The sequence below is a fragment of the Hyperolius riggenbachi genome, chromosome 4, assembly GCF_040937935.1.
Source record: "Hyperolius riggenbachi isolate aHypRig1 chromosome 4, aHypRig1.pri, whole genome shotgun sequence".
NCBI lineage: Eukaryota > Metazoa > Chordata > Amphibia > Anura > Hyperoliidae > Hyperolius > Hyperolius riggenbachi.
Window position 1 is genome coordinate 441,878,267 of NC_090649.1, and position 12,006 is coordinate 441,890,272.

At 48.9% G+C, this 12,006-nt stretch overlaps 1 protein-coding gene across 1 annotated transcript in view; it reads left to right on the plus strand.

Annotated features, from left to right (window-relative positions):
• The first annotated feature begins 5,145 nt into the window (after nt 1-5,145).
• The window catches only part of SRF (serum response factor), a 44,253-nt gene continuing 37,392 nt past the window's right edge, over nt 5,146-12,006 (plus strand). The window contains 1 exon segment of the mRNA XM_068232594.1: nt 5,146-6,320. Within this exon segment, the coding sequence (XP_068088695.1) occupies nt 5,919-6,320 (402 nt within the window). The 5' untranslated portion in view covers nt 5,146-5,918.

The following is a 12,006-nucleotide window of genomic DNA, read 5'->3' on the forward strand; positions in this document are numbered from 1 at the left end:
CCTGTTGCCCGCATTGCGTTTATTTTGTACTGACATGTTTGCCCGCATTGCGTTTATTTTGTACTGACATGTTTGCCCGCATTGCATTTATTTTGTACTGACATGTTTGCCCGCATTGCGTTTATTTTCTGGTGAAATGTTTGCCCGCATTGCGTTAATTTTCTGGTGAAATGTTTGCCCGCATTGCGTTAATTTTCTGGTGAAATGTTTGCCCGCATTGCGTTTATTTTCTGGTGAAATGTTTGCCCGCATTGCGTTAATTTTCTGGTGAAATGTTTGCCCGCATTGCGTTTATTTTGTACTGACATGTTGCCCGCATTGCGTCAATTTTGTACTGACATGTTGCCCGCATTGCGTTAATTTTGTACTGACATGTTGCCCGCATTGCGTTTATTTTGTACTGACATGTTTGCCCGCATTGCGTTTATTTTGTACTGACATGTTTTCCCGCATTGCGTTTATTTTGTACTGACATGTTTGCCCGCATTGCGTTTATTTTCTGGTGAAATGTTTGCCCGCATTGCGTTAATTTTCTGGTTAAATGTTTGCCCGCATTGCGTTTATTTTCTGGTGAAATGTTTGCCCGCATTGCGTTAATTTTCTGGTGAAATGTTTGCCCGCATTGCGTTTATTTTGCACTGACATGTTTGCCCGCATTGCGTTTATTTTGTACTGACATGTTTGCCCGCATTGCGTTTATTTTGTACTGACATGTTGCCTGCATTGCATTTATTTTATACTGACATGTTGCCCGCATTGCGTTTATTTTGTGCTGACATGTTGCCCATTGTGTTTATTTTCTGGTGTCCGGGGTAACTGTTACTGCATTTATTATTTAATGGTCATAGATGGCTATGTTTGCTGCTTTGTGGTTACGGTATACTATTAGCATTACACAGTTTCTGCACACCCATGATGCAAAGTCTCGTTTGTCCACATCATGGCGTAAACACTGCTTTCTTATGCCTCGCTGTTATATCATTACGTTAGCTCCGCCCATACAATGTCATGGCCACGCCCATTTTCCGTGCGCCCCGCAGCCCCCCCCAGTCTTCGTCGCTGCGCGCTCCTCAGTCCTCCCCCCCTCCCCCCCCCTCCGCGCCCCCCCCCTCCTCGTCCCAGGTTGGACCCACAAAAATCTGGTCACTCTAGCTAATCTCATAACCGAAGCGTCCACTGACGGAACCTCGTCTAAGGATTTTGTTTTTTTCTCTGGTAGAGGATATAATTTAGCGAGCCTGTTGTTTAAGGTTGCTTTCTTTTCGATTTTAGTCCATTCTTCCTGAATAATCTCCGCGATTTCCTCCATAAAGGGAAAAGCCGTCGAGGATTTCTTAAATAATAATAAACTTTCTTCTGTTTTTCCTCCTGTTCTTCTACTTCATCCCATTCTATAGCCTGCTTAACTGCATTGACCAAGGGTTCAACCAGAGCAAAGTCAAACCCTGACTGACCCTCTTCGAAATCCTCATCCTCCTCATGCTGGGACGCAGTAGAAGGGATATCAGAGTCATTTACTTGAGGAAGCTTAGCTACGTATTTCGCCATGGAATCCTGAACAGCTTTTTTAATTAATTCCGATACTTCCACTGGCTGTTGTTGCTCAACGGACATCTGTGTAAAGCAATCCTGGCAGACTAACTTTCCGGGTAGAGGTGTTCTTCCACAAGCCCAACAGGGTTTAGAATGTCTGTGTCTATGAGAACGTCTATAATCTCTTGGAGATCTGCTTCGTGATCTTTCATAGTAGTGATGAATGATCCGATCTCCATGGTGATCTTGGCCTTCTATTGTAGTAGTAATCGTAATATTCATAATTCTTCTGTCTTCCTGGGCTGTCAGGGGACAAATAAATGTCCATTAATCTTCTGCGCTCCTTTAATTGATTAGCAGTAAAATACTCACCTTCTGCACCCTTACCTAACATGTCCTTGCTGGTCTATATGCGTGGTCTCTGTATCCAAAGTGACCTTGTCCACTCCCTCAGCCTGTTCAGCCATAGATAAATACTGCAAACAAACATATAGCTCCGTGTCAGGAGGCTTCTTGAGCCAAAATAATGCTCCCCAAAAGATAAATATAGCATGGCAAAGGATAGTATACTAAAATAGATGAACTAACCTGTGAAGAACTTGCTGGCTTGGGAGTCGGTGCCCTGGAGCTTTGCAGGCGATTCTCCACATATGGACGCCGACTCCCCGCTCAGCCGCTGACTAAATAGTGTAGCTGCGCCGGCGGCCGCCCCACTTCCGGTTACGCCGCGAAACCGGAAGTGACGATCGGCCGGGAACCAATGACAGGCTGAGGCTGGTTGGAGCGCACCTGGAAGTGGTGCATGTCACATGGAAACCCCTAGGAGGTAGAGACCCATGCCAGAGCCGGCTATTAGCCGGTAAATAGAAACATATTCTGTCCCGCAAAAAAGGTGGCTATTAGCCTCCTACCTGACAGCCCATGCGTGGACAAGGCGATCCCCAAGACCAGTAGAATGGGATCCTGCCGCTAGACACACCATTGGAGTGTACAGGGCCCACCAGGAGAGGCTGAACCTGGCAAAAATGAGAACCACCCGCAGGGATGGCCGGTAAGAGTGCAGCAGCAATCCAACTTGTCCGAGGGGAGGACGAAAAGCAAAGACGGAGTAGTAGGGTGGGGTTTAACTTATCTATTCACTTGTCCTATGGGGATTGTGGGCTGGGCAACAACCCGTAGGTGCTGCCATGGAGGCATTAGGAAAAGTAGATATGTACTACTTCTACTTACATAACAGATGTATTGTGCTACCCACGTAATAATTCTTGTGAATTTTATAAAGGAAAAGCAGAAAATCCTATTTTAGGCAGTGGCCATCTTGCCAAGCTAATGCTGATATCATATCCTCCCTGACTCTTGTTCCCCCCCCCCCCCCTCCCTTCGCTTGCTCATTGTGTATTCATTAGCTGCCCTCCTCCCAGAGGCTTCAGACACTCCCACTGAGGTGTATACTAACAACTGCACTGTCTTTTTTTTATTTACACATCCAATCACTGAGTCACCTCAGCCTTGCTTGTAAACACAAGTAATCAGAGGGTGTTTCTGATAAGCAGCTAGGCAGGGAAATAAATGGAAGAGGATGAATATATTATAGATAAAAAGAACTCCCAGCATTCAACTCTTTGGCACTGTTTGGCACTAGGGCCAGTGCTCCTAAAGTATGTGATAACAACAAACCATAACATCAGAAAAAGTTTTGCAAGTTTTGAATGCAGGATTACCATCTTTATCACTTAATACACTCAGACCAGTTGCTGTTGAAATTTGATTTTTTATGGTGACAATACCGCTTTAAACTGTAATATTACCCACTTGAGGCATAGGGAAACATGGACATTACCTTGTTCATCAATTTTCATTTCAATTATAACTGACAGCAACTGATAAACTTCAGTTCTGACAAAATCTTGTCAGAACTGGAAGGAATAGTTATAAGAAGTAAATGGTGAGCTCTGAGAGGAACTGATGGCGAGGTAAGTATGTCATATTAATTTGCATGTACATTGTGTGTTTATTTTAAACAATTTTACTCGGTTCAGGTTCACTTTAAGCGCCCCTTTTTCTTAGCTCAAAAAGTTGGGAGGTATGGCACCGACCCAAGGAAAGCCTGAGAACGGACAGTGTTTGTTCTCATTAAGCTGGTCCGCATCTGCTCTACCATCCACCGCCCACCACCATGCAAATACTCGTTTCCTGGTTCTGCTACTGCTGACTCCTCTGCTTGGTCCTGATGACGGTAAACAGATCGGTGGCTGGCAGAAACATGGTGAACCACACTGGATCACAAAAGACCAATGGAAATCCTCAGCAACAGGGAGGATTCTCATTGGTTCATGGTTGGACCAGTGATCTGCAATGCATTGTGGGACTTGTAGTTCCTTAACAACTGGAGAGCCAAGTTTGCAGATCACTGTGGTGGACCAATAAAAATCGTCCCTGTTGCTAGGGAGCAGGGGCATAACAATAGACCCTGCAAAGGATGCAGCTGCAGTGGGGGCAGAAGCCATGGGGGGGAGGGGGGGGGGGGCAGTCCTGAGAGACTGACAACTAAAGGCAAAGAGAGAGAAAACTTTCTGCTCTCTGCACAATTGTGCTAATGACTGCATCTGCTCAGCCACTGATAAGGAATCATATAAAGTTTTGAAGACAAAGATTTGTAGACAGTCCCTATTCACTTCTCAGCAGGCTCTTGTGTACAGCACCCGACCCCCAACCTCTCTACCCCTCCCCAAGTGTTGTGTCCTAGTGTTGCTTGAGGAGTCCGGGCACAGAGAGAAAACGTTTTCTATTCTCTGCAAATTTTGTAGACAACGATTTTTCATCTCTGCTACACTTTAAACAGTGTGCTGACCCAGAAGCTGTTACAGGGTCATTGCCATTTTTAAAATGGAGGACAGAGAATTCCATTGATCACAGTGGTCAAACAGGACGCTGGAGAGGAGAAAGTGATCGAAGAGTAGAATACAGGAGAGGTGAGTATGAACTGTGTATGTTTATTTTGTTTTATAATTCTCAGTTCAGGTTTGCTTTGAGGCTCCAGTTATACCAGCCAATCCTTGGCTTCGCTCCGGTAATCCATAATGGGACAGGATAGCAGCACAAAGTCCAAACCTGCTTTATATTAATCTCCGTGTGCAGATACAACACAGACTGTGCTTCAATCCTCTCTCTGAGATAAGTCTGTGCCCCGCCCACATAGTGATGCATATCCGGTCACGTGAGAGCAAGATCTGTGCACACATATTCTTTTGTAATATACATACTACGTGTGAAGTTAGCATCCTATATTCAGTGACGGTATAAGATAATGAGCAGTGCTGAGCCTTGTGGTTCTCCTGGTGACAGTCACCAGGGGAGGAGCTCCGCAATGTCATGGCTCGGTGACGTCACACATGACAGCCGCAGTATGGCCGCCAACCAGCGCTAGAGCAGGCTCGGGGTAGCAGCCAATGATAATGCGGCGCGGGGTGTCACCATATAAGGAGCGGCTTCTCCATATAAGGAAACATCTTCTCGCTTTATATGGCTGAAAATAGTCCCGCGTCTCCCTCCGCGCAGAGCAGCTATGTGTAGCAGAGGGGAAATAGCGCCGGCGCGCGCGGAGGGATGTGCTGGCGGCGGTGCTGAGGCAGAGTGGGAGTGAGGCGGCTCGGCTTGTGATTGGCTGCTGGGAGGTGCGCGCGGGGAAGCCGGGAGAGCCCAACACAGCCCGGCTGGCCGCAGCTAGCAGCGGAGCGCGAGACTAGGGCCGGCCAGCGGAGCGCCGAGCTAAGGAGTGCGCAGCATTGCTCAACCTCTGGGCTCGAGTGCGAGCTGTGAGACGGCGCGAGGACAGGGCCGGCCAGTGGAGGACGCAGCACAGCTGTACCTCAGGGTTAGTGGTGGGAGCGCCGAGCTGAGGAGCGCGCGGCACAGCTGTGTACCACCGGGCTGAGCTCTTTTCCCAGACATTCCGTTAGGCCTGGGTGTCTGAGTGCAGACTTCAGGCATAGTGCGGGGAGGCAGGCCAGGTAGCGGAGTACAGAGTCTGCCTATGAGAGCATAGGCAGGCCAGGTAGCTGAGTACAGAGTTTAGCTGTGAGAGGGGAGGCAGGTCAAGTAGCTGAACACAGAGTCTGGTTGTGAGAGTTGAGGCAGGCAAAGTTTGGTTGTGAGTAGGGGCAGGCTGGGTAGCTGAACACAGAATTTTTGTGAGAGGAGAGCAGCAGCTGAGAAGAGGCAGTCTGGATAGCCGAGCACAGTGTTTCTCTGTGAGAGGAGAGGAATCCAGGTAGCTGAGCACAGAGCTCTCACAGAGTTAGGGTCAGGGGAGAGTAGCACAGTACCTCTATCTTATGATCGGTGGGTGAGCAGCGCCGACGTATCTGGGAGGGCTCCAGGTGGAGATGCTGCCCAGCCAGGCCGGCTCCTCTCCTGGGAACGGTATAGGCCGAGGTCCTGGGCTGGGATTGTCTCGCTCGCAAGGTAGGGGGTTGAGGGGTCCTCCAGTGACTGGGGCAGCCATGTACAGCGGCAGTGAGGCTACCTCAGAATCAGGGGAGGAGGATGAGGTACCAGCTCGGGGGGTGAAGAGAGGACTGGCAGAGCTGGAGTTACCAGATCCAGGGGGAGCTGGAAGTAGTGGGGGAGGGGTTTCTGTGGGGTATCCAGGAGCCAGTGGAGGGGTGACTGGGGCAAAACCCGGCAAGAAGACCCGAGGGAGGGTGAAGATCAAGATGGAATTTATTGATAACAAGCTGAGGAGGTACACAACATTCAGCAAGAGGAAAACTGGCATCATGAAGAAGGTGAGAGGGGAGATCGTATGTGGGGGAGTGGGGCTTAGTGTGTGTGTGTGTGTGGGGTGATATAACTAGACATATTTGATTGTGAGCTCCTTTAAAGAAAGACAAGGACATGACTATGTCCTCTGCAAAGTGGTGCAGAAGATGTCATCAGTGCTATATAAATACATAATAGTAATGTGGTAGGATATTGAAGGGTACTTGAGGGCCTATGGTTGGGCCCTCATCTCCTGCGCTGGATTAACAGTGTTCGGGTCAGTATTTAACCCTTGATTTCCCCCACCCTCAAACATTCACTCAGCCTGTCATTACAGGTGCTGTCTATTTTAGCCTCATGTACTCTTAAGTTATGACTGTGGTAGGTTTAGATGGTGAGCTCCTCCTGAGAACAGTCAGTGACATAACTGTGTACTCTGTGAAGTGCTGCAGAAGATGTTAGTGCTTTGTAAGTGTTTAAAGAGACTCTGTGACATAAAGTGCCCCTGGGGGACACTTACCTCAGGAGCTGGAAGCCTCTGGATCCTATGGAGGCTTCCCCATCCGCCTCTGTCCCACAGTGGTCTTGCTGGGCCCCTCCAAAACCACAGTCGACAATTTGTTGTTCTGTGGTGCAGTAGCGCCTGCAATACTTACCTTCCCTGGCTCCAGCGCAGATGCAATAGTAGCTCCCCAATGGGCTAAGGCGGAAATAACTGATCCAAATTGGGTCTGCTCTAAGCGCATGTGCAGTAGAGTGGACCTGATTGGGATTGGCTATTTTCACCTCAGCCCTAGCTGAGAGCCGCTACTGCAACTGCGCTGGAGCCGGGAAGGTAAATATTTACATGGCTGCCATTTGGGGGCCTCTTGCGCTGCCACCGTGGGACAGCTGACGGTTAAAGCCTTGATAGGATCCAGAGGCTTCCCCCTTCTGAGGTAAGTACCCCCCCATGGGCACTTTTTAAAGTTATAGGTTTTTTTTATAACGAGGATCTTGGAAGGTTGGTTGCATGAACTGGCGGTAGAAGCCAGGGAAAGTTATATCTGAGGGGGTGGACAGAAGATGGAAAGGCATATTCTGGGAGGTGATCAGGTGCTGGTGTGTTTAAGAAAGAGGGTTAGGGTTACTGGAGTATAAAGGTGCCGTAGATGTCTGGCAGTGGATTTAGAAGAGGGAGTTTGTAATGTTCTATGACCAGAAGTCACACTGTTTAGACTGGGAACTGCCATAGAATTAGTGGAGCTTTAGGATAATGTTGGCATCATACTTGCAGTGCTCTATAAACTCCCAGATTTACAGTCTTGGCTGCATGGTTATGGGGATGGATAGTCCTCTTTGCATAGAGAAGTTTACCGGGGTTCCGTATGGCTGGATAGCCAACATTGCGCAGGTGGTGTTGATGAGATTGAGTGTTGCGTGGTCAGTTGTGGCGGTGGGAGAGTTTTGCACTGTGTAAATTTCTGAGTGTCTGCATATGTGCTCAGATGATTAGGAGAGTGATTACAGTGTGCTGGGAACATGTAGATTGGGGATGGCCACTGAGTATTTTGGGGTCACATATAAGGAAGGTCATCCCCTGGGATGCCCTCTCTGCAGTTCTCTGGTTGTTCTTATCTTTGGACAGCTCCAGTTTTAAGGTCACCCCAGCTGTAGTGAGAGAAAGCATTGGTGAGTGCAGCGTTGAGATTGAGTTGTTTGTGATGGTATTCATAAGTCATTCCATTCCAGTTCTCCTCTTCCTGGCAATCTGTAACTCCATTCCAGTGTTTCTAGATAGCTTGCACAATATCCCAGACTGTATGCCAGGGTCTCATAGCTTTGACCTGGTACCTGATTAATTAGCCAACACACAAGTTTAGTTTGAGCGGATATAGGCTAACCTGCATGTTGCAGGCAAGCACAAGGTGTGAATTTGGGGCGATCACCGAGGAATATCATATCAGGGGCCCACAAACATTTTGGTTCGAGGGCCGGGTCAACATACTTCAGACTGCTGGGGGGCCGGAGTATACATAAAATGATGTAGAAGTCTTTGCAGGCCAGACAGTAAAGCATACCCAGGTGACAACCTGCGGTCCAAATGGACAGTAGTTTTACCTGATGTGGAATTTGATTGGAAACCAGCGAATTAAGGCTTTCTGGCTTCCATGTGGCATGTGGATGGGTGGTGCCAGCACTGCTATTCAATATGCGGGCCACCAATATTTAAAGAGGTAACTGACCGCATCTATAAGTAATACATTTTTGTGTGGGGGGGGCTGGTAAAAAAGCCTCAGGGGGCCACATTCGGCCCACGGGCCTTAGTTTGAGGACCACTGCCATATCTCTTCATGTAAGCCTTGTCAATTTGTATGCTTCTGGCATTCTAGCGATGCAGGTCTTTGATTTCTGAAAACTTTTGTGCCTCACTGTGTGTGGGATGCTATGGCAGTCAGCAGGCCCTGTGTGCCAGGGAGCACTATGTTGAAGCCAGCAAGCCCCCTGTGTCCCAGGGGGAAGCATTTGGCAGCTGGCAGACCCTGTGTGTGCCAGAGGGTAGTTAGTTACAGCCGGTGTGTCCCAGGTGGTAGTATGTGGCAGTCAACAGACCCTGTGTGTGTCAGGGGGTAGTTTGTGACAGCTGGTGGGCCCCATGTATCCCAGGTGGTATGTGGCGGTCAACTGGCCCTGTGTGTGCCCAGGTAGGGCTGAGTCAGACCAATTTTTGGGTACCTGGAGTCAATGGATTCATAAACGGTGGAGTTGGAGTCAGATGATTTTTGTACTGCCTCCACAGCCCTGGTGCCAGGGGGTAGTTTTTGGCAGTCAGCAAGCTCGTGTGTACTAGGGAGTAGCTTGTTGCAGTCGGCGGGCCTCTGTACGGTTGGGTCCCATGTATACCCGGGCGTAGTTAGTGGCAGCCTGTGGGCTCCTGTCTATGCAGGTCAGCGTGTACAGTCTGTGCCAGTGGTTAGTTTGTGCCAAATGGTGGCTCCTGTGTATGCCTGTGGGGTAGTTTGTGGCAGCCAGTGGGCTCTGGTGTATACTTGGGTGGGAGGGAGGTCGTTTGTAGCAGCTGGTGTGCCCCTCTGAATGTGCCAGTGTCATTGCCAGGGGGTAGTTTGCAGAAACCCGTGGGCTTGTGTATATTTGGGGGTTTGTGGCAGCTGGCAACCCCCTGTGTTGGGGGGAGGAGATGTGGAGGTTTGGATGCTGAACTGACTGCTATGAAGTGTTGTATCTTCAGACTTTGTGTTACAAGATTGTCCATCCTCTCTTGACTCATGGGTGACTGCAGCAACACCCCCTCCCCCCCCCCCCCCCCCCCCCCAGGCAGACAGAAAACAGATGTTTCTGAGGGCTTTAAGGTGATAACAGCTGCAGGGGGGGATGGGGTTCTCTAAACACAGTGCACTAGACAAGTCTTGTGTGTACAGCTATGGGGATTCAGTGGGTGAAAATACTATGCTCCATGGACTGGCTCTCCGTCTCTTCCAATGGTGTGCCTGCTAACTCAGTTGCCTGGGTAAATGGTCTACGAGGTCGCTTGCTGCATGACTTCAAGCCATACAGCAGCCGTAATGAATGCAGCCAGAAGAGTGGTATGACTGAAAACTTGGAAAGGCAAATAATACATGTGAAAAGTAAATTATGTGCCATTAAATTCAAGGCTTCATAGTTATTTGGGTGGAAAAAGACATGCGTTCCATCGAGTTCAACCAAAAAAATAAAGTACAACGGTAGCCTGCACCCTCACAAATCCCTGTTGATCCAAAGGAAGGTGAAAAACCCTTACAAGGCATGGTCCAATTAGCCCCAAAAGGGTAAAAAAATCCTTTCGCCTCCAGATGGCAAACAGATCCTTAGATCCAATCAAATCTGATTGGAGAGAGATCTGTTGCTTGCCCATACACCGCAGACTGATACCCGATTAAATCTCTCATGAATCGGCCCCATGCCGCCTCTTGCTGTCCCCTCAAATGCTGATGGGCGCCGGATGCCCGTGCATTAAAATTTCACCTGTCTATCCGTCACAAGTCCAGCTGCTCCTTCTTGCTCCTCCTCTCAACAACGAAATGTAGTGGGCTCTCCTCATTCCCATCGCTCCCCCCCCCCCCCCCCATTCTCCTCCGTCATCCTCTATTACTGTGTATCGACACTCCGAAGCTACTTCCTGGTCGGAGGGTTGGTGAAGACTGCGCAGGCACTGCTCAACGGTGCGTGTGCTTGAGCAAAACTACGTAGTGCACATGCGCAGAGTGCTCCCTGCCGCGCGATCAGGGACAAAACTGGATTTGTTCCTCTGGGCACCCATGAAGAAGCACAATTCTAGCCATCACAAAGTCCTTCAGCCACTCCGGCTCTGGCCCCTTAAAGGGGACCTTAACTGAAAGGGATATGGATAACAAAAAGTTCCTCTGGGGGGTACTCGCCTCCAGAGGGGGAAGCCTAAGGGTCCCAATGAGGCTTCCCACACCCCTGTAGCTGCAGGCAATCCAGAGCTGGCTCCCCCGAAGTGTCCCGGAATCCTCCCTCGACAGGCCTGATAAGCGTTGATTTATTTACCTTTCCTGGCTCCAGCGGGGGGTGCTGTTGCGGCTCAGCACGGAGATGGGCAAAAATAGCCGATCTCCGTCCGGTCTGCTCTACTACGTAGGCGCAGGAGACCAGGAGACTTGTGCCTGCGCAGTAGAGCTGTCGACCGACAGCGATCAGAGAGCCGATACTGCGCCTGCGCTGGAGCCGGGAAGGTAAATATTTACATCCCCGCGGTTTGGGGCGCTTTATTTCCACTGCCGTGGGAACGAGGATGGGGGAAGCCTCAATAGGATCTGGAGGCTTCCCCCACTCGAGGTGAGTACCCCCCAGGGGAGGTTTTTCTCATTACAGGTTTTCTTTAAACAATACCAGTTGCCTGGCACTCCTGCTGATCTCTTTGGTTGCAGTAGTTGCTGAATCACACACCTGAAACAAGCATGCAGCTAATCCAGTCTGACTTCAGTCAGAGCACCTGATCTCATGCTTGTTGAGGGGCTGTGGCTAAAAGTATTAGACACACAGGATTAGCAGGAGAGTCAGGCAACTGGTATTATTTTAAAAGGAAAATTCCATATCCTTCTCAGTTTAGGTCCCTTTAAAGAGGAGCTGTTAGGTATAGGGTCTCAGAGAAAAAAACACATCAGTAGCTAAATATTGGCTGTACTTGCATTACACATGCATTTCACTGTCCACGTTTGGATTTCACAGAATTTTTATATAGTATTTGCAGAGATTGATGCTCCTGATAGCTCATGGCAGGTTCCATGTTTGACTGTCTTGTATGAAGCCAATTGTGATGTATTATCCTCCCTTACCCTGCTTCCTGATTGATGATTCTTTAGCTCTCCCAAGTTCCAGCCCTCAGATACTCCCACCAGTCTCTGGTCTAACAGGGCATATTGTCTGTCACTCTGATTCCAATCGGATCATTGAAAAGATCCGAATCTTTGAACCGAATCATTTGCAGCAGAGTGAAAGAAGCTGCAGTTCCTGTTTCTTCCAGACATCCACTGTGAACCGAATCTCCGATGATTTGACTCACAAAAAAGATCTGGATCAAAGATCCTAATGGTTCATGATCCAGACAACACTACTGTGCAGTAAATATTAATTAGCCATGTGACTAGGAACAATAGCAGACTCATGCAGTATACTCTAACTGAACATGTGCACTGTGAACAGCACATTGAT